This window comes from Perognathus longimembris, chromosome 11, assembly GCF_023159225.1.
Source record: "Perognathus longimembris pacificus isolate PPM17 chromosome 11, ASM2315922v1, whole genome shotgun sequence".
NCBI classification, from domain to species: domain Eukaryota; kingdom Metazoa; phylum Chordata; class Mammalia; order Rodentia; family Heteromyidae; genus Perognathus; species Perognathus longimembris.
This window is the reverse complement of record NC_063171.1, coordinates 31,228,009-31,251,204: the sequence shown is the minus strand read 5'-3', so window position 1 is coordinate 31,251,204 and position 23,196 is coordinate 31,228,009. Positions and strand designations below refer to the sequence as shown.

The 23,196-nt window shown below is 42.6% G+C and overlaps 1 protein-coding gene across 2 annotated transcripts; it reads right to left on the bottom strand.

The window, feature by feature from the left end:
* Window positions 1–524: 524 nt before the first annotated feature.
* Window positions 525–12,307, bottom strand: Creg1 (cellular repressor of E1A stimulated genes 1). 2 transcript variants are annotated; one of them, XM_048357332.1, is made up of 4 exons: window positions 11,917–12,306; window positions 6,479–6,598; window positions 5,290–5,474; window positions 525–769 (listed from the first exon to the last, which is right to left on the bottom strand). In XM_048357332.1, exons 1-4 carry the CDS (start codon window positions 12,268–12,270, stop codon window positions 766–768), a joined length of 663 nt encoding a protein of 220 aa, XP_048213289.1. In that variant the 5' UTR covers window positions 12,271–12,306; the 3' UTR covers window positions 525–765. The 2 variants fall into 2 exon arrangements, with proteins under 2 accessions (XP_048213289.1, XP_048213290.1); XM_048357333.1 differs by lacking the exon at window positions 525–769 and having other exon boundaries at window positions 5,286–5,474; window positions 11,917–12,307.
* Window positions 12,308–23,196: the final 10,889 nt, after the last annotated feature.

Below are 23,196 nucleotides of genomic sequence, written 5' to 3'. Positions count from 1 at the left end.
ATCTGGACTCTAGTTGAAGCTGGCTCATGCTTAGACTAACTCATCTTATAAAAGAAAAACTTTCCCCTTTCTCCTTTCTTTTGCAATCCCATTTTGAAGCAAATACAAAGAATTGTATATATAGAGGAATCTGATGTAGTGTCCCCTTGCGTGGACATGTTTTGTTCTAGGTAAGTATGAGCTTGGAATATAAAAAGGTTACAACGTTCTTTACAAGGAATGGTTTTGTCCTACACTGGATCCACAATTGCCAGGATTGTCAAACCTCAATGAGCATGTGTAGAAAGTTCCATCTATGGTCACCTTTGCTGTTTCTTTGGGATTTACATAGGTGCTGCAATGCAGCGGCCCCTCTGCACCAGGCTCCGGGAGTTGGGAGGCAGCAGGGTTGAGGAGGGGACCCTCCCAGCACAGTGGCTTGCCAGCAGTTTAAAAAACACCTATTCAAGTACCACAGGGTACCAAGGGGCAATCTGAAGTTGCTATGTACTCTCCAAGGGGCACCACTGGAAAAACACTGGGACTTAAGGCAATAAAACTTATTTCTTATAACGAAGCAGGTATTTTTCTATGAAAATGGCTTTAAAATACTGTCTTAAAAAATCCAGCAGGTACATCTTCCAAGAAATTCAAGCAAACAAACCAATCAGCATGTCACAGAAAACTGGTTAATATAGGAAGCTTCCAGAGAAATATCAAGTCCTGGAAATGTGCATGAGCCATCATAAGAAATGTCCTACGTGGTTCAACTTTCCATATTCTGCTTCACCTGCAAAGGAAAGGAGAGAATAGTTGTATCACTAACTGGATTGTCAGGTCTTAAAGGTTGATTATTCATTCTCAGGACATGCTATAGAAATGTGTGGCCTGACAGTTCAAGATTTTGAACTAATGTCAGCTATTTTAGAGTACCAGACAATGGCTCACATTGATCCAAAGGCAGATTCCTAAGTGATGGTTTCAGAGGGTGGAGGGCAGGGCCTAGGATACCCCACTTGAGCATCTCACCTCTCTGGGTATGAGTCTGACATTTTAGTAAATGCTGCTGGGATGCATAAAGTGGCCAGGGGCCACAGCCACTGTCTTTATCTCGATTAAGAAGACTTTCAGAAGGTCAAAAGGCAACAAGTTGAGAACAGCTGGGGTCATGAACTTTCGGGTCAGAAGGTAGTGATTAGCCAATACCTACTACCTAATGATCCAGAGCCCAGCCAGGAGGCAACCTGCCCTGCTTCTTGTTGCAGCGGTGGTCACTGTTGACCAGGTAATCCATAGTCAGAGAAAGGACAGTGGGCAAGTTTGCAAAACCCTGTGTGACCTTGTCTTTTTGTCATTGTCTCTGCTAGGACATATCTGGATCCACCAGAGGCAATGCAATGAGGTGTGCAGCCCAAGTCTCCCACCATGGCACACACTTCACTGTGATAGAAGGCAACGCCCATCCTTCTGAGAACTGCTTAATCAAGGACGTCAGCCCATACTTGGTGAAAACATTTAAACCTTCCATTGAATCTGCAAATGTGTTCCTGGGGCTTGACCCACCAGTCCAGTGAGGCAAACTATATTCAGAGAGGTCTCACTAGATGTAGAAGGAAGTCCCAGCATGCCTGGGAGCACCCCCCTCCCCTGCCCCCACTACAAAGGGTTCCCTGAGAATGTACAGTCCCAGCCCTCAGGAGATATTTCCATACAATCCACGCTGCAACCCAGTTCTGGGCAGCAGGGTGGGAGCTTGGAATGGACAATTAATTGTCAAGAAGCATCTGTGACAAGACAGTACCTAGGCACCTTCCATTCTCAGGTCTCTGGGGCACCCTCCTTTAGAGAGGGGAAAAAAAAAAAAAAAAGCTCAGCCTTATCTCTGAGCCACAGGGAAGTGCTCAGTTGTCTGGACAACAGAGCAGGCGCTTCTATTTTACTCATTCAGTGTGGAGACTCCTGGGAAAACGATTCTGTGTTGTTATTAACACCAGCACAGCCCTTGGGCATGTTATTTACACAAAGATAACTACACTTCAGAGACTGTTCTGTCCTGCAAAGGAAACTCTAACCTCAAAGAGCAGCTCATCCATCCCTACCGCTGTTCTCCTGGTGTTGCCTGGTAATAATCAGGCAATTGCAACCTCTACTTACTATAGAAGATGCTTTGCCAGCTCAGAGGAGGGTCAGTGGAGGGCCAGTGGTCTATGCCTCTTCTCCTGCACACATGGCAGCTAAATCAGTACCAGGCATTTAATTCTTTTTTTTTTTTTTTTTGGCTTGGACTCAGGGCCTGAGCACTGTCCCTGGCTTCTTTTTGCTTAAGGCTAGCACTCTACCTCTTGAGCCACAGCACCACTTCTGGCCTTTTCTGTGTATGTGGTGCTAAGGAATTGAACCCAGGGCTTCATGCATGCTAGGCAAGCACTCTACCACTAAGCCACATTCCCAGCCCCGGCATTTGATTCTTTACTCAGAGTTCACAAGTCTTTGTTTCAGACAAAGACTAACAATCAGCCAGTGCTTCCTATATACCTGCTCTGGGCTAGACACTGGTCTCAATCATTTGAGATAAAAATATGTAAATAAAAAAATTAAAACCTGGGATGGTAGAGGTGGGAAGAGGGAGTCTTAGATTTAGGGTCTGGGTGTTGTCCCTTAGCCTTTTCACTCAAGGATAGTGCTCTACCACTTAAGCCACATCTCCACTTCTAGATTACTACTACTATTATTATTATTATTATTATTATTATTATTTTGCCAGTCCTGGGGCTTGCACTCAGGGCCTGAGCACTGTCCCTAGCTTCTTTATGCTCAAGGCTAGCACTCTACCACGTGAGCCACAGTACCACTTTTGGCTTTTTCTATGTATATGGTGCTGAGGAATCGAACCCAGGGCTTCATGTATGCAAGGCAAGCACTCTACCACTAGCCCACATTCCCAGGCCCACTTCTGGCTTTTTGATGATTAACTGGAGATAAGAGTCTCATAGACTTTCCTGTCTGAACTGGCTTCAAACCATGATCTTCAGATTTCAGCTTCCTGAGGAGCTAGGATTACAGGCATGAGCCACTGTTTCCTGGGATTTTATGTCAAGAAATTCACTATCATGCTGGGGAGTAAACAGCATACCATGGACTGTTCTACAATAAAATAAGAAGAATAAAAGAGGGAGAAAGAAAAAGTAATGCCAAGAAATTAAACTCCCAGATGAGCCACAACATACAAGCCTAGCATACTACCATCATCCTAATCTCCACCAGCAGCTACTGATCATCATGACTGGGAAGTTTACTGTGTGTTGCCCTGGAGAAGGGAGCCCATCAACTCTCAGGGAAGGGACCAAAGGAGGAGGCGGTAGAACAGTAGGTATAGGAACCAGATGGAGGATCTGGGGTGAGAATGAAGGGAACTGAGTCCCAGAACTGCCATCTCCTGGCTGTGTGATGCTAACATTGTTCATGGGTGCTTCATTTACAGTATCTGCCTCATATGGGTGTGGTGAAAACTCTGCTAGTTAATACTCGAGTTAATAATTGCAGCACCCAACCGACAAGGCTAGCTGTGATTGCTGTTGTTTTTGCTGTATCACCTTCCCTCAGACTGATGAATGCCAGATTGGCCAGAATTCCTGGTATGATCTGTAAGTACACTAGTCCCTTGTAATCCTTCCTTCAAACCTTTACCTCACTTTAGCTCACCTCCTCCTTCCAGGCCCCTCCCATCTTCAGGTGCTGCTCTTCTTCCTTCTCTCTGATGGCCTCCTTCGGTCTCAGCCTCCTCCCCTGCACACATTCCCATCCCATTGGAATAAGCCACACATGCCCACAGCACAGAGGACTAAGTGAGTCATCTGCCCAGACTTGGAGGTGGAATATCCACAGTTCAGAGCACTAAATCAGACTGTCATGAGAAAATGCCATCATTGTAAGGTCCGTCCCTGGAAGGCTCCATGTAGATGCCCCCCACCTCATTAAGTCTCCACCCAGTTACCTGGGTAACCAGCAGACCTGGAGGCAGTTACTCCCCTTTCCCTGAAGTCACATCCTAATCCACCTGGCCACACCCCCTGCCCCTGCCCTAAATAAGGCAGGGCTGGGTGGGGGTGGGCCCTTCTCTCTTTTCTCTTCTTTCTCTCCGGCCATGGATCATCTCGGCCACAGGCCAGCAGTTCGTAATAAACTTTCTCTCCTGCCTGAATACCACGTGGTGTTCTCCTTTACCAGCTACCTACTTAAAAAACCTAACATAAGTCATAAGTCATAAGTGGGTTTGTCCAGGCTTGATATGTATTGCCTTCAAATAAGGTGTTCAAGCCAGTAACTATAGTTCAGAGTTCTGTGAAGTTGAGTAGAATGTTCTTTCCATTTTCATTAAGCTCTAGTGGTAATAGTGTGTCTGTGAATGTCTAGACTAGCAATAGAGAAATCACAAGTCACATTACAGTTGTGACAAATGTCTTAAAAGTGTGTGTGTGTGTGTGTGTGTGTGTGTGTGTGTGTGTGTGTGTGTGTGTTCCTCCATACCAGGGCTTGAACTCAGAGCCTCTTTCTCCCACTTAACTTTTTCCGCTCAAAGCTGGCACTTTACCACTTGAGCCACAGCTCCACTCTCAGCTTTTTACTCTTTGATTGGAGATAAGAATCCAATGGACTTTTCTGCACAAGCTAGCTTTGAACTGAAATCATCAGATCTCAGCCTTCTGAGTACCAAGATTACAAGTGTAAGCCATCAGTACCCAACTTAGAATATTGCCTTCACTCCTCATTACTTTGAAAGTTCCATCACTATATCCCCTATTATTTAGTCTTTATTTAAAAGCTCCCATATTACTATATGACACATTCAAAATACTTTTATAAATGAATTTCAACACCATTCATTTCTTTCATAACTCTGCATTTCACCCTATGGACTTAAAAATACTATTTTGAGGGGCTGGGGATATGGCCTGGTGGCAAGAGTGCTTGCCTCGTACACATGAAGCCCTGGGTTCAATTCCCCAGCACCACCTATATAGAAAAAAATAGCCAGAAGGGGTGCTGTGGCTCAAGTGGCAGAGTGCTAGCCTTGAGCAAAAAGAAGCCAAGGACAGTGCTCAGGCCCTGAGTCCAAGGCCCAGGACTGGCCAAATAATAATAATAATAAAAAAAATAATAATACTATTTTGAGAACAGGTCCTAGGCCTCACCAGCCTACAAAAGTGGTTCATAGCATATGAAATGGGTGCCCCCCACTTGGCCTTAGTAGGGTAAATAGCACTGATAAGGGCTTCCATATTAGAAAGAGAAAGATTTGTAAATACTTACTGAATTGTGACATTGAAATATTCCTCAGGTGTCACTATTTTTGGCCCACCAAAGTAGTTCTGAACCCAGATATTGGTTATATTTAACTTAGCGAAGTACCAATTATGGCTGGCAGGCCAGGTTTTCATACTAGGATGTCGAATGAATAATGATTTCTTTGCAAAGTCCATTTCTGTTTCATTCACCTAAAGGACAAATGTGAAATAAACAATTATCAGAGAAGTAACATTTTGTTATTTTCATTTGTTAAGAACGTGATTTTAGCACTCTGTGTATGAATTTAGTTGTAAATCCTGATCTTAAAGAATCAAGAGCAAATGAAAGAAACTTGAAGGAAGCAAAGAACAACAACGATTTCAAATGCTGACAACTGCAAATATAACAAAGTAAGAAGCCATTATGAATATGAATTTTAAGCAGTAACTTTGAGCAACCACAGTAACTGAGTACTACAATAAAATGCCACAGGTACCTGAAACACATACCATAATCATTATTCCGTCACATGCACATGTTAAACACCTAGATCAGTGCATGTAAAGGGCAAAAATCTTTGGAAGAATTATATTGGAACAAAGGAGCATTGCTGCTTTTCTCCAGTCATGGACAGTCAATGAAAGACTTGCACATACAGAGAATTTCCAGGCTATAAATCAAACTTATCTAAAGTATTCAAATTGACAAGGTCAAAAAGCAAAAATTCCACTGGTTCAACAATCAGACAGTTCTCAAGACACCTGGCCCACTGCTCTCTTTTATTTGAAGTCTTTTCTTCAACACTCAACCCAAACCAAATTCACATCCAGCTTTTAGTAGCAGACACTCCTCTTCTTTGCCTACTAAATATGTTCTCTACTCTCAGCTACTATGAAAGCATGGACAACAGGAACCCAGGCACCCTGTGAAACACAATGGAGTCAGGGAGCTTTGCTTGAGCAGATGATTCTTAGCAAGAGGAATTTTATATATGGGCTATATCGCTTTTACATCTGTTTGACTTCAGAAAAAAATGATTCATATGCCTCATAAATATCCCTCTGAGCACCTATATGGCATGGAATGCCTTGATGTATTAGAATATAGTTCTAACCACACATCTCAATCACAAATCAGCTGTATTTTATTCTCCAAGAATCTCCAATGATGTTCCTCTAAACCTATCTCTCTCCATGTGGAGAGAGATATTTACCTTGGTCACAGTTCCTGACAGCATTATGTGAACACAAAGAGGACTCTGGGGATCATATCCATTCTTCCTGCAGAAGCTGGTTTGTGCCAGAGACAGCATCAGCGTAGCATTTGGATTCTCCTGCAGAGAGAAAATGAAGACACTCATGTGAAATAGCATTTCTGAAGAGGTGATACATTTTATAAGTTGCATATATAATGTCCCTGGAGCTGGATCCTTCTTCCATGAAACAATGAATTGTAACCACCACCTTCCTCTCAGGACAAATAGTACTTGGATAGAGACAGATCCTAGCTCCCCAAAAGCAGGGGTGAAGGAAGCAGAAGGACTCATATTGAAAATTAATTCAATAAGAATTATTTTTTATGTATTTTTAAAACTTAGAATCTGTTCTATATGCACCAGAGGGAATTACAACTGCAGTGTCACCAAACTCAAGGCTGGTAACAGCTTCCATTGAAATAACTACAGGATTAAACTCGAATATGAAACCAATGATATATATCACAGTTACTCAACCAGCTAAGTACACAGTTTAAGCAAGAAAGTAGCTGAGTCATGCTGTTCAGTTATCTCATGGTGACAGAACTGTCATGTGCTCTCAAAACTGGGAGAATTCTTTCCTCACATTCTAAACATAAATCAGACAACATTCTCACTTCTTTCCTACTCAGAAATCAGCTTCATAAAAGCATTGTTGACATTATTGAAAAATCCACACATTGTAGCTTAGACATTTAGCTCTTTTTTTTTTTTTTTTTTTTGGTCCTGGGGCTTGAACTCAGGGCCTGAGCACTGTCCCTGGCTTCTTTTTACTCAAGGTTAGCACTCTGCCCCTTGAGCCATAGTGCCACTTCTGGCCATTTTCTATATTTGTGGTGCTGGGGAATTGAACCCAGGGCTTCATGTATATAAGGGATGCACTCTTGCCACTAGGCCATATTCCCAGCCACAGATATCTGGCTCTTTAGACCTTGAAGTGTCTTTGTGAAGAACGGTACCTTTTCACAGTGATCACCAAAACAGCAAGTCATTTAGAGAACTTATTGAAATCAGACAAATAAAGACACTGTAGAAGAACAAACGAAGAAGGAGAACTGGAAGGAGGAAGAGGAAGAAGAAGAAGAGAAGAGAGGGGAGGAAGAGCGAGAGGGAAAGGAATAAGGAGGAGAGACAGAGACAGAAACAGAGACAGAGATGGCAGAGGGGAGGAGAGGACTCAGAGAAGGTCTCTCTTCCCTCTAAGTTTATGATCATCTGAAAACTCAGAAATAATCAACACTGAGAAAATGCAAAACAAAGACAGACATGGGATTGTCTGAAAGGCAGACCTAACTAATTGCCAAGACCAGTAAAAAGGCAAAGTTCAGTGTAAGGAGACACCATCATAGCCAAGAGAAATATAGCAATCATAGAAGGCCTTATAGTCAAAATCAAGACAGAAGTGGATGGTATATTAAAGGTAGAGGACAGAGGGTGGACTGATCTTGACAAGAAAAAAATACTAAACATAGAACTGAGCACATAAGACAAGATAGAGAGCAAGGAGAAACTAGCAAACAACAATTTCCAGATTATAAAATGGAGAAAACATATTTTGATAAACTCCAGTGGGATGTCATGTTGAGGGGGGTGGCAGGGGGACACAAACACACTAATAGAGAACATGTGGCATGGCATAATGGCGCCTAAGCTGGTGCCTGTTAAACCCAATATCCACCACGTGGTCAATGCTAGAGAAAAGAACTTTTAGATATCTTTGCTGACAAAGCACATTGGTGGTCAAGCCTCAGTTTCAGAGGTCTGTGAAAAGAGGCAGCTTTGTGAGCAAAAAGCCAATGTGCTAGAAAGAGAGGTTTTAGAGAGGGTAAGGGTAACTCAGGCTAAGACTCAAGATTTTATTTTGTAGGTCACCCTCAGGCAGTTTTCCAAGAACCACTGCTGAAAGAGTATGGTAAGGGGGCTGGGAATGTGGCCTAGTGGTAGAGTGCTTGCTTAGCATGCATGAAGCCCTGGGTTCGATTCCTTAGCACCACATAAACAGAAAGAGCTGGAAGTGGTGCTGTGGCTCAAGTGGTAGAGTGCTAATCTTGAGCAAAAAGAAGCCAGGGACAGTGCTCAGGCCAAGTTCAAGGCCCAGGACTGGCAAAAGAAAAAAGTAAAAAAAAAAAAAAGAGTATGGTAAAATGTCTTTGGGGGCTGGGGATATGGCCTAGTGGCAAGAGTACTTGCCTCGTATACATGAGGCCCTGGGTTCAATTCCCCAGTACCACATATACAGAAAACGGCTAGAAGTGGCGCTGTGGCTCAAGTGGCAGAGTGCTAGTCTTGAGCAAAAAGAAGCCAGGGACAGTGCTCAGGCCCTGAGTCCAAGCCCCAGGACTAGCCAAAAAAAAAAAAAAATGTCTATTTGGTTTCTGGATAAAACCAATGCTGTAAGTATTCTGTTAATGTAAGCCTGGTAGTCAGAGTGGACAAGGCAGATGATTTAAGATTTGTCCAGGTACTTCCAGGCATGAGAAGACAAGCACATGGCCTAAGGATGAGCTGTGGGAATAAAGAGGAAGGGACAAGAATGGAAGCATAGAAAGCAAAAGGAAAATTGGTGAGACTTTGGGACTGAGGCATCTGAACAAGCAGTGAAAATCCCTTGTTTACTGAGAATGTAGTTCCACTAACAGAAATGCAGATGAAGGAGAACTGGTTCCAGGAGGAAGAGAAAGAGTGTCAGGAGGAAGAAGAAGAACGGAACTTACAGCAAACAGCCAGAAAAAAAAGAAAATGAATTTCAGAGAAGTCAGAAATGCACACAAATTTGAGTCATCTTAATAGGTGGAAGTGAAGCCTCAAATGTATATATAATCCTCCAAGGATTATGAGAACAAAAAGGTAAGAAATGGACTACAAGATATTCGCTTTCAGTTGGCAAGAGAAACATAAATTAGAAGTGAAGAGATAGGAAACAGTCATATCCTAAGAGTGCCAAAGAAGGTGAATAGTTTGAAGTCCTGGTGCTAAAATTCAAATCACAAATTTTGTTGCAGACTTGCTAGACCTATAGACCAACTTTGTACCATTACCAGCTAATATCAGCAATATCTTCCTCTGGATATTTCCTTTCTTCTTTCCTTTTTCCCCCCTTGGGTGCTAGTACTAGGGCTTGATCTCAAGTCCTCGAGCTCTCATTTGGCTTTTGCACTCAGGCTGGCACTCTACCACGTGAGCCACACTCCACTTCAGGCTCTTTGAACTTTCCTACCCAGGCAGGCTTCAAACTTCTATACAAAAATTGCCCCTCCCCACAATCATGCTAGGAAAACAGCCTGGTGGCAAGTACATCTGGACCTCAGGATCTGTCTCTGCATTACAAAGGACAGGTATTTCACTTATGGGAACTGGCCCTGTACCTGAATCTCCCTGCTCCTTCTGAATTATGAGAAAACATTGTTTCCTAGTGCTCTGAAGGAAGAGGAAAAGTAGACAGCCAACACCAACTTTGGCTTCTTGTGAAATTCAGAGCCACACAAATCCTAATATGGTCACACCTTTTCATTGCCATCAGGGAAAGGAATTCTTCTGAGAGAGATAACTCATATCCTTCTAGAGACATCAGATGCCTGGGGCTGGAGTCCCATAGGATAACCACAGGTGAGTTTCTGCATTGCTGAGTCTTAATATCCTCATCTCTACAATGGGGAGCGCACCACAGCTCTCTAGACACCTAAGTTACATGTGCTCGTGTGTAACAGAGGTATTTAACTTGATCCTCTCCCATTAAAATTATTAGTGAGGGGTTTTCTTGGGGGGGGTGGTGGCAGTGGAGAGGGAAGGGAATAGGTGTTTAAAACAAACAAACAAAAAAACTGTTTGCATTGAATTTTTAGGTCTTCCCAGGTGACTGACTTGCAATCAAATAGGGGGCATCACTGGAAGTAAAATGAGTCCAAAGGAGTAGAATGGGCTGGGAATAACTTGTGAACTGTGGTATATATGCAGCTGTGGACAGTTATTTAAAGCTTGCTCAGAAAATGTAGGCCTCCAGTGTCACCAAACCTTCCCATTTTCCAAGAGAAGCTAGAAATTTTAGCCTTTAAGTAAAATATTCATTTTGAAGTCAATTTTGAGAACGAATGTAAATTTATTTAAGACAAAACAACTCTGTGAGAGCCAAAGAAAACCAGTCTGTGGCCAGATTCAACTCATGAACCCCAGTCTATGGCCTGCTGTTTGAAGGCAATTGAACTTGAAAAAAGAACCCTCAGATTTGGCTGCTGGCTTTGGACTATTTACCCTATTTGAACCTCAAATTCTTCATCTGCAAAATGAGTAAAGTAAAACAAGTTATTACAAGAGATAATGTCTAGAACTTGAGTGTTGGCTTAGCATATTGCCAGTGTCAAATTGAACACCGACTTCCTTTATTTTACCTTTATCAACAATGTTCTTTTCCAACACTGAAAATCTGAACTCTCTGTCAAAAAGATCTTCCACCAAATCAAGCTCCATCCTGAGCACAGTGTGGCTCTTAACTCTTAGGCTATGTGTCTGTGAGACCACCATTGGGACAGCTGAGGTTCCCAGATTTGTGGGACTCAGACCTGTCCCAGAAGGCTTACAAAGGGTGAAGAGGGACCTTCAATCTATCCTGCTCTCTGCTGAGGGCAGCGAGCACACAAGGGCCTAAAGATTGCAATAATGTGCATTAATGGTAAAGAGGAAAACACCCATCCCCAGGTCCCCCGTACTGCTAGGCCAGCCTCTACAATTTTGAGCCACACTCCAAGTCCTCTCTGCTTTTAATCTGTTTATTTGTTTTCTTCAAATAGGGTCTTGCAGCCAGCTATGCTTGGGCTAGCCTCGAACTTGTGGTCCTCCTGTTCAATCTTCAGAGTCCAGGGAATTATAATTGTGTGCCACGAGCTAATAAGTTTTTGTTGTTGTTGTTTTCTTGTGGTATTGGGGATGAAGGCTTCAAGGAGCTACATTCCCAACCTGGGGTGTGTGTGTGTGGGGGGGGAAGACTGGGGGGTAGGGAGGGCGGGGATCTAAATGGAGAGGTAAAAAAAAAGAAAGCCTCTAATCACATAAGCAAAATACAATCTCTCAGCCTGGGGGAGGGGGAGAGAGGGAACCTTTAAATAGTAGGAGGCCAGTTAATAGAAACACCATGCATGCCCCTAGACGATTCACAACAACTCGAGTGGGAAGTCCTTTAGGTACCGGTGAAGAATTCACCCAAGTGCTTCGCCCAGCAAACATCTGGGGGGGGGGGGGGCTTCCACCCTCGCCCTGACGGCGCGGGGCAGAAATGGTCAGTCGTTAGAGCAGGGTGGGGGGACTCCTCTCTCGGAACCACGCTGCCCGGCTGGCGGGCGCACGTTGGCTCCGGGTGCCACGGGCCCGCTGCCCCGCGAGGCAGCGCAGCGCTCCCCGCTCACCTGCAGGTTTTGCGCGGTGAGCATCAGCGGACTCAGGTAGAAGTAGGGCACCCCGCGGCCCGCGCCGGGGGCCCCGTCGCTCAGCGACAGCACGTCTGCGAAGGGCCGGCCGCGCACCTCCTCCAGCGTGGAGACGGTGGCCAGCGAGCCCCAGTCGCAGAGGTGCGCCACGAAACGGGCCACGCGCGCCGGGCTCTCCTCGGGCGGCGGCGGAAGCAGCTGGGTAGCCGGGTCCCAGTTCCCGTGATCCCGGCCACCGCGACCCCGAGCCGGCGACACCAGCAGCGACAACAGCGCGGACGCCAGCAGGGCGGCTAGCAAGACGCCTGCGGAGCCCTGGGCCCGGGCGGCCATGGCGGTGTCCTGAGTGACAGTCCGGGCCCGCGACCTACCCGGCGGGATTAGAGTGGCCCGTGGGCCCCCGCCCCCGCGAGGAAGACACGCCCCCAGAGAGAGCCAATCAGAGCCCGAGGGGGCGGAGTCCCTCCACCAGCTCTACAACTTGTGATTAACCGGATCTGTTTGTCCCTCTTCCCACAACTCCGCCCTGCCCTCGGTATGGAGTGCGAATCTGTCCTCAATGGATGAGTTGTTGTTGTTGTTTTTTTTAACAAATTGGTTAGGCAGCGTCTAGAAGAAATTAGGCAACTTTCCTAAGTCATATGGCTATGGGGAAACACTGACTTCCTTGTGAATGTGCACAAACACCCCTTGTATCAGGATATCTGGCATCTGAGAGCAAATGCATTTTCCACCCATGCCCTTTCCCCCAGTTTACTCACGGTCTGCACCAAAGGGCAGCAAGGTTCCAAATAACAAAGGTCAGAAATCCTCAGCTCCAAACCTTATAAATTACTAGCCCAGCAGTGTCTGAGAAATTGTTAGTCCTGCCACACTAACTTGAACTTGAACCTGACCTCACCTGTTTGGGACCCCTTTAGAAATCAGGTTTGGTGTTTATTGCCTATGGGCATCCTCCTTGCCCTGGGGAAGGGGCATTTCCTTTTGCTGCTTCTAGGATGCTTTCCAGTTTTCCAGGGATGTTCTCTCATGCTGCTACTCTAGGAATTGGTATACACACACACACACACACACACACACACCACATCACTGAGGTGCGGTGTGGCTACATCTCAGAGTCTGCCTTAAATTCTCACTGTACTTTTTTTTATGAAGGAGGACTCGTAGTTTCCAAGAGCAGTTTGTCACTTTGCATAGATGTGACACCTAGCTTTCTGAGGGTGAGTTGTTTAACAGCAGCAGTTCACTCAGCTGCTGTGGGCCTGTCATGTGGACAGGTGTGAACTAAAGTCCCACCCACCTCTACTTCCTGTCTTAACCCTAACCACTACATTCAGCCATCTACTCAGCCTAATTCACTTGTCAGTAACAAACTGTGAAGACAATTCTTCAGTTCCCTCTGGTGGCCAGATGTTGCTACACCCATTGGTTTCCACATTCTGGTAAGAGTGAACAAGCATCAGCCAAAGTTAGTATGCCGTGTGTGTGTGTGTGTGTGTGTGTGTGTGTGTGTGTTTGATATTGAAGTTTGTACTCAGTCTCACTTTTGCTCAGCAGAAGCTTTTACTGCTGATGCACATGTCCATTCTTGTCCACCATGAATGGAGGCAATACAATAATGGGAGACTGGGTGGAAGAACTGAGATTTGGGGGTACCAGAGGACCTGATGCGATTCCTGCTGTTGGATCTCCATATCCCATTAACAAGCATTTTTACTGAGTTTAGCACAGGATGGTGGGGGCTGTAGGTAGTGCAAAGGCTGGGGCTACAACCATTATCATGAGGCACAATTTGCATACAAGTAATAACAGACTTCCTTGTCTTTGTAAATGGAGTGAAGCAATAAACATCCCAACTGTTGGCACAGACACTCATCTTGCATACTCTTCCCTGGACGCTGGCATAGCTGCTGTCTCCCATCCTATCTCAGTGACTCAGATTTTAGTCTCAGGGGTGGTTCTTTGGCCATTCTTTCTAAGGGGAGTTCCCTAGTGGCTTTCCATCCACAGCCCCATTTCTTTCTCTCCTAGCTATCATCATAGTCTATAATAACTTCATTTATTTGGTTAGTTACTTGCTCATTGTCTCTACAACCAGAATGGGAGCTCTCAGAGAGCAAGAATGCTGTCTGTCTTGTCCACCTCCATAGCCTCAGTGCAAAAGGTAGGCATGCAGTAAGTACTTGCTGATTGGCTGCCTGATTGGGTGCATAACACCTGATGGAATCCTTTGCAGGTTGAGTTGTGTAAAATCAACAGTAGGAAGCAAGGATGACTGAATCAAGATTGTCAGGGATCACAGCTTCACCTCCCTAATTAGCAAACACTTTCCTCATTGGGGTATGGGGAAAACTCTTAGCCAAGAATGGCAGAAGACACCATTCTAAATTTCGTTGCTTCTCATCTTGACTTTAAGTTTCTATTTCAGCAATCTCTCCATCCCCACAGACTCACTGTGCGATAGTTAGCTTCTCTTTATGTTGAGATTCCATTTGGTTAAAGAACTGACCCTGGCCAGGTGCTAGTGGCTGAAGACTGTAATACTAGCTACTTCAGAGGCTGAGATAGGAAGGATCAGAGTTTGAATCCAGCCCAGGCCCCTCTCCTCTCCCAAAAAAGATTCATAACTCCTTTTTGATCAATGGCTGGCTGTGGTGACAGGCACCTCCCATTCTAGCCTTGTGGGAAGCATAAACAGGCACATCGTGGTACATGCAGGTGCCTAGGCAAAAAGTGAGACCCTATCTCAAAAATAGTCAGTGCATGGGGCTGGGAATGTGGCTTAGTGGTAGAATACTTGCCTAGCATGCATGAAGCCCTGGGTTCAATTCCTCAGCACCACATACACAGAAAAAGCCAGAAACGGTGCTATGGCTCAAGAGGTAGAGTGCTAGCCTTGAGCAAAAAGAAGCCAGGGACAGTGCTCAAGACCTGAGGCCCAAGCCCCAGAACTGGCAAAAGAAAAAAAAAAGTCAGTGCATAAAATGGCTGGAAGCATTCTTAGTGGTAGAACAACTGTCTAAAAAGCATGAAGCCCAGTGTTCAAACCCAAATCCTGAAAAAAACAACAACCCTACAAGCTCTCTCTTTCACATGGTATTTCTTGCTCACTTGTCTAGGTGCCATAGCTCTAGTTTCTTCTGAGTCAGGATTGGTGGCTTTGTCAGTTTCATATCCCACCACAAAGAACAGTGCCAAGCATCTAGGGAGCACTCATTGTAGGTTGCTGCCAAAATGAATTGCCTTAGAACTGTTGTACCAAGTGCTGAAAGTTCTCAGGATGACTGAAATTGTGGCGGTTTAGTATTTAAAGAACTGAGACCTGCTGGTCATTTGTGGCTTATGCATGTAATCCTAGCTACTCAAGAAGCTGAGATCTGAGAGTCATGGTTCAAAGCAGGCAGAAAGGTTTGTGAGATTCTTACCCCAATTAACCACCAAAAGGCCAGAAGTGGAGCTGTGGCTTCAGTGGTAGAGCACCAGCCTTGAGCAAAACAACTAAAGGATGGTGCTCAGGCATCAGTACAGGCTAATCCAGGCTTTCTTCTCTGCATTGTGCATGTTTCAAAAATAGTAGCTAGTGAAGTGGTCAAAAGAGCTGCTTTGGATCTGGCCACTTAAGCATGAGCCTAGATTGATGATACTAAACCTCAGTTTCCTGATCTTTACAAAGGAGGAAAGAATAGCTCCTGTTCCATAGGAGTTTTATGGGAATTAAGTGAGAAAATTTCTTTAAAACACTGAACACAGTGCAAGAACATAGACAAGAAGGAAAGACTCTAGCCGTGTCTCCACAGGGCAACTTGAAAAGCTTCCTTTTACCCACAATAAGCTCTTTCAACATTTGATGGAAAAATATGTTAAACGTTTGTTGTTGTTATTGGTCACGGAACTTGAATTCAGGTCCATGATATAGTCACTGAGCTTTTTTTGTTCAAGAATAGGGCTCTGCCCTCCACAGATGAATGGATCCAAAAAATATGGTACCTATACACAATGGAATACTACATAGCGATTAGAAATGGTGAAATATTGGTATGCGCAGGGAAATGGTCAGAACTTGAGCAAATAATGTTGAGCAAGACAAGCCAAGAACATAGAAAACAAAGGGGCATGATCTCCTTGATATATGACTGTTAAGGAGGGGGGAGAGGGAGACAGTAGAGACCAGGTCAGCGAAACCAAAAACTTCTTGTCAAATGGTATTTCCCACAGGTGTAGGTCAGCGACCCTACATTATGTATCCAAAACCAAAGAACTACTCAACATATAAAGGTCAAAAATAGACCTCTCAGTGGATCACAATAGCTCAAAAGCTATGTATGTACGTTCATATAAGATTATTGTTGACATATTGTCTACTGTCAACATTACATTTAAAGCCCTAGGTGAATTTTCTTTGGCGTAGGCCACGTGGCTACTGTATATGTTTTTGGTACACTGTGTATTGTATATATGTCTACCTGACCTAGGGAAGGGAAAGAAAAACAGGGTGTAAGATATCACAAGAAATGTACACACTGCCCTACTATGTAACTGTACCCCTTGTGCACAACAGCTTGTCAAAATTTTTTGTTTAATTAATAAATAAATTATTTTAAAAAAAGAATCCCACAGACAGTGCTGAAAATCACTAGGAAAAATATTAGCTCTTTCAAGGTGGGGATCACTTCAAATCTCCTTTTCAGCCCATTTTACTTTTATCTCAAAAACCCTCACTCTCCCAAGAAAGACGTTACCATGAAAATCATAAAGATAAAAATCACCGTGAAATTTGAGAATCCAAATTTAGATTTGAATAAAAAAATACTGTTTCAGATAATAAAAGAATTAATGAGCACTCACAGATCTACTGTCTAGCTTGATACATAGACCATTAGCATAGATGTGAAACCCAGGGTACCTCTAACTGCATTTGCCTCACTTTCTGCCCAGGTCTCTAAACAACTGTTGTACTGGACATGGTTTTACCATTTCAGTATTTGCATTTCTCCTTTTTTGTTTCCACTTCCTGGAGTTTATTTCAATATTATTTTATATGATCAGAAAAAAAAAAAGAATAGGGCTCTGCAACTTTGAACCACAGGGCCACTTCTAGTTTTTTGGTAGTTAATTAGGGATAAGAGTCTCATAGGCTGGGCTGGCTTCAAATTGCCATCCTCAGATCTGAGCCTTCTGAGTAGCTAGGATAATCAGCGTGAGCCACTTGCATGTAGCTGGAAAATATTTTTAAATGCTGATATGTTACAAAAATTGTAAATAGCCTCCCTACCTCAAGAAAAACTATACCAGAAAGACCAAAAACAAAAACCTGAAAAGATCCCCATAAAATTTCATGTCATTGCAACCTCTTCATACAACCTAGTTTTGTACTACAAACAATCCAAATCACCAATGTTCCTCACCCACAAGCTTATTATGACCCTAAGTTCCACTTGGATTAAAAAAAAGTAATTTTCTGTTTGACAGGAGGCATATAGAGGTATATGGAGTTCCTTTCATCTCACTGTCTCAGAAGCCCTGGAGGGACTATGGGTTTATTGAATCACTTGACAAGGAAAACAGAGAGGATACTGGGAACAAAGCACAGGACAAGCTGGCTTTACCTCAGCTGTCCAGGGAGATGCAGGCCTAACTTGCTATATTATAATGACAAGGCCTCCGCCAGGAACTCATTTCAATACTTGCACTGAATCTTGCTTTGTAAGAAGCTGATACTTCTCAAAGAACTCAACTTCCACTATGATTTGAAAAATGCTCACCAATGACATCTCCATAAATCTGCTGATATTGGAGGTCTAGACTTTTATTTTTAATCATCAGCTGTTCAGAAAGGCCTTTTTCCTTAGCTTAGTGGGGTCATTTTTCTTTCCTTCCATTATCTAAATAATGATATCTCATGCTGGGTTAGGAAACTCACCATTTCTCTAAAGAGTAAAGAAAGATGGCAAGGAGTTTATGTTTCTTACAATAATTTTCTGCTGGTTCTTGAGTTTGCTAGAAGCTTTGTTTTGTTGGTCCTAAGTAAATCCACTGAACACTTTGCTGCTGCCTTTCCTATAAGGGATACTTACTCCAAGTGCAGCAAGTTTTTGTTGAAGATTTAGGGTAGAGTTACAATTGCAGTGTGCCACAGCTGATTATAACATCAAATACTGGAATCCTCAATTTAAGAAGTTTCTCAGGCTGACTCAAGAAAAGTGAAACTATTTCTCTTTAATATGTTAATTATTTTAGCTCAATGACTTTCTCAGTCCAGTTACCAGGCCCTGGGGCTATTTCCTCACAACAAATAGATCTTTTAATCATGTTGGTAAAGGGAAAAACATTTCTCTAACTACAGAAATTGTAAAGCACATTATTTTTGTACCAGTACTGGGGCTTGAACTCAGGACCTCATACTCTCACTAAGCTTTTTCATGCAAGGCTGGAGCTCTACCACTTGATCCATGTCTCCACTTCTAGCTGTTGGTTGGTTAATTGGAGATAAAAAGTCCCTTGGGTTTATGGAGCTGTGGCTCAAGTGGTAGAGCACTAGACTTGAGCAGGAAAGCTCAGGGAAAATGCCTGGCACAGACAAAAATGTCCTTACAACCAAGTGTTGATGGCTTATGCCTAAACCCTAGCTACTCAGGAGGCTGTGATCTGAGGATTGCAGTTTGAAGACAACCCTGGGCAGACAAATCCAAGCAGAGAGGGAAATCAGGAAAACAACTCCATTTGCAATGGCCTCAAGAAATAAAATACTTGAGACTAAACCTAACCAAGGAAGTAAAAGACCTTTATGGTGAAAACTATCAAAATTTGAAGAAAGAAATAGAAGAGATGACATCAGGAAATAGAAAAACCTTCCATGTTCATGGATAGGTAGAATCAGTATTGTGAAAATGACCATACTACCAAAAAAATGATGTATAAATTTAACACAATCCTCATAAAAATCCAAATGATGTTCTTTACTGAGATAGAGAAAACAATCCAAATATTCATATGGAGCAACAAAAGACCTCAGATAGCCAAACAATTTTAGGTTAAAAAAAAAAAGCAATGCTGATGGTGTCACAATCTAGACCTTAAACTCTATTATAGAGTTATAATAACAAAAATTATTTGGTATTGGCACAAAAATAGACCCAAAGCCCGAACATCAATGGAACAGATTAGAAGACCCAGAAATAAAGCAATATACTTACAGTTATCTGATATTTGATAAGGTAGCCAAAGACATACTGTGGAAAAAAGCCTCTTCAATAATTGGTATTGGGAAAGCTGGACATCCATATGCAGAAAACTCAAAGTGGATCCTTGTTTGTCACCATGCACAAATAACAACTCAAAGTGGATCAAAGACCTCAGCATCAAACCTCAAATTTTGAAATTACTGGAGGAGAAATACTAGAACTCATAGACATAGGCAGAAACTTTTTGAAGAGTCTCAGGGACACGACAAATAGAGATACTTGACAAAGGGAATTGCATCAAAATAAAAAGTTTCTTCACAGCAAAGGACATAGTTACTAAGCCAGAAAGACAGCAAATAAATTCAGAGAAGATCTTTACCAGCAGTATAACCAACAAAGGCCTAATATCCAAAATGTGCAAGATAAAAAAACTAACCCCTCCCAAAGACAATAAACCAATCACTAAATGGGCAAAGGAGCTAAGGAGAGATTTCTCAGAAGAAGAGTTAAGAATGTCAAAGAAACATATGAGGAAATACTCAACATCCCTGGCCATAAAGGAAATGCAAGTCAAAACAACTCTGAGATTCCATCTTACCCCAGTAAGATTGGACAAGATCATGAACTCATGTTGGCAGGGATGTGGGGGAAATGAACCCTATTGCACTCTTAGTTGAAATATAAACTAGTACAACCACTCTAGACTGTGGAGGATACTCAAAAAACTAAACTTAGATCTTCCCTACAACCCAGCCATACCAGTCCTGGGCATCTACCCAGAATATTACAAGCCAAGATTCTGTAAAGACACATGCACATCCATGTTCTTTGCTGCATATTCACAATAGCAAAGCTGTGGAAACAGCCTACATGCCCTACAATAGGTAAATGGGTCCAAAAATGTGGTACCTATACACAATGGAATATTACACAGCCATTAGAAAGAATAATATTGTGCCATTTTTAGGGAAATGGATGGGCCTGGAATAAATCATGTTAAGTGAGGTAAATCAAGCACAGAAAGACTAAAGGCAAATGTTTTCTCTCATATTCAGAAACTAGATCTAAACTACCCTAAGACATGATAAATTATACAGAACTCAAGGCATTCACACACAAAGAGACCAAAAGATGATAGTCTTTGGGGAGGAACACAGAGGCACAATGCCTATGTGCCTCTGATCACATAAAATATGTATCAAAATGAACTCCAGGAAATGGAAACAAGAGGTTTTTATTTTATTTTTATCTTGTTTGTTCATTTATCTGTCTTTGGGAGGGCAAGGAAGAAATGGAGGGACAAAAGGTGAACAAATGCAGCAGTGGTATTCATTCAACACTATGTTGAAAATGAAGACTCTTGGGTAGGGACCAGAGGGAACAACTGGGAGAGAGAGCAAAGGAAGGGGTGACATTGTGTAAAAATAAATGTACTCATCACCATAATTATGAAACTGTAACTCCTCTGTATATCACCTTTAAAATAACAATAAAAAGTATTTTAAAAATAAATAAAGTGTATCCTCATGAGCAACACTCCTGAGACTATTTTTCATGTTTTAAAAAAATTATTTGGACAAGAGCTTGTTTAGATCATTTTTTTATGCTGTGATCAATTTTCTTTCTTTATTTATTTAATGCCAAAGTGATATACAGAGTGGTTACAGTGAGTACATTTCTTATCCAACTTGTTACCTGCTCCCTTGTTTTTCTCCACCCTTCCTCCCCTCTCTAATTCCCTCCCTCCCATGAGTTGTACAGTTGGTTTACAGCATATTGTCTTGTAAGTATTGTTGTTGCATTGGTTCACCTTTTCACTTTGTCTCTCCATTTCAATGTTCCCCTTCTCTTCCCTAGTTCCAATAAACATATATACAATCTAAAATAAATTAAAAAATAAAGTGCAGTATTTTTTAAAAGCAGGAAAAATGAGTTTTACACTTAAAATCAATTGATATCAAACTAAATCTACTATGTTTTTGTTGTTGTTGTCTATGTTTTACTATGATAGTCCAGTCGTGTAAATGCATGCTGTGTTTCACTCTTTCTCCCCATAGTGTGGCTAGTCTTGCTCATCAGGTTCTGTTTAACTGTGAACAGGACTTGCCTGTTGTAGAGAACTCTGAAGACGAGCTGTGAGACCTAGGAAGGTTAAGAGATGGGAAGCCATCTCAACAGCACCCAAAAGGTTGAGATCTGGGCCCTGGAAAGATCAGTTAAGGCAAGACAGAGGATCAAGTTTCTATACTGTGAGAGCTGTTTGGACACCAAAAGTTCAAGACCTTGGAGATAAGATAAAAGTTGTGTCAAGGTTGGTGTGTTTATTTCTTTCTTCCACTTCCTAAGATAAGGACGCAAGGATCACTTGTATGAAAACTGGGTCTCATGCGGATGATTTTAACTTCAAAGATAGATACCCAAGTCCCTGCACATATCTGTAGTCACCCCTCCTGTACTGAACTAAATAAGTAAAGCTGTTAATGAGAACTTGGTGTTCATAAGCCAGCAGGTGCTAGACCCCCTGGTGCCATCTTTCCTATCCTCTCTCCTTTCTCAGTTTTTTGCCCCTGGTATTCTGTCATCCTGCTGTTCCTGGTTTTGGCTAGTGACAGTCTGTGTTTTGTTTTGTTTTAATAGTGCAAATCCAAGGGATAGTGCAGTAATTTCTCTCTCTGATTTTTGGTAGTGGCATTTTGCCTTTACTTCAGGATTAGGTGATGCACTGTCCTTACAGTATGTACTGCAGGGCTAACCCTGGCAATAGGCCTGCCTCAGATTCATTAACTCCACAGTTCTCATGTCAATGCATAATCTGCAGGAGATTAGCAATACCTCCATAGGCATAAAAACATTTTCTCATTGTACTCAGCCAGTTCATTGACTATCTAATGACTCTATATTTGGTTGACATTGCAATATATCTGCAAATGAGTATATGCTAGGTATACAAATTGTTTAAAAGTTTTTTCTCTGGGCTAGATGGCTTCATCTTCTTTCTCTTCTTCCTTCCCTCCCTTCATCCCTCCCTCCCTTCCCTCCCTTCCTTCTTTCTTTCCTTCCTTCCTTCCTTCTTTCCTTCCTTTTGTTTGAAGGAATTTTCTTAATGAACAAACTCTTGGCTATATTTCCATTTCTTTATGTGCAATGGATAGAATTGTTCCTTGAGGAAAGGTGCACATTGAGAACCAGTCGACCTGTGATCCATTCCATGTTCATTTTTTCTGTAATCAACCACATATGAGTTACATTTTGCCAATCATGTGTGTGATTTGTTGGATTGTTTCTGGAAGTTTGGTTGCTACACTCCTTTGCCCTGCTGATGTGAAATCTTGCTCCTTAGCTTTCTTGCTGATCTCAGGATGGGCAAAGAAAGACTCAAAATGGCTGGACAAAGAAACAGAACTATAATGACTGTTCTCTGTGTGTGTTTTCTGTGATAGTAGAGTATTTCCTTAAAACGAAGCTTCCCAGGAACAGTGAATTTGTTTGGCAAGTTTAGTGGATACAAAATAACAAGAAAAAATATAAATATTGAAAAAAAGCACAATAGAACTGTAGAAGGAGTCCAAACTTATAAACCACGTCAATGTTTAGAACTTACTGTGTTTTCATTTAAAATCATCATCTTAAGATTTTGTTAAAAAAAACACAAAATTTTGAATACAAGCATGAAAAAGAGCTGCAAAAAAAGTTACTTGCTCTGCTGATGAAATAAATTTCTAGCATATTGATTAAACTCTCCTGTTATTCAATACACACAATGGGGTGGGGACATTTAAGTGGCAAATGGGTCATAGATTGTCATATGTGATGGACACTAGACACTATACTTTCACCACTAGTTGGTGAAAGCAATCTACCTTTAGGAAAGCAGTTCCTTACCAGCCTGTGGTTATGGGGGGACACATGATTACCTCTGGCCAATGAGGAGGAAATGAGGGGTATGATCAGGCCCTCCAAAGGCTCTTCCCCTTCTCAGAGGAGACTGCTAAGGTTCCAGCTGGAGGCTGCTCTGCCTCTTGAATCCTGGAGCCATGTGAACAGAGCCCACACCCTCCCCAAGTTGATTTACAGTGAG

Coding starts and splice junctions, on each gene's coding strand:
- Creg1 (XM_048357333.1), bottom strand. CDS start 12,270: ATGGCCGCCCGGGCCCAGGGCTCCGCAGGCGTCTTGCTAGCCGCCCTG. Junction 6,599..11,916: donor TCACCGCGCAAAACCTGCAG/GTGAGCGGGGAG, acceptor TTCTCTCTGCAG/GAGAATCCAAATGCTACGCT. Junction 5,475..6,478: donor TGTCAGGAACTGTGACCAAG/GTAAATATCTCT, acceptor TTTGTCCTTTAG/GTGAATGAAACAGAAATGGA.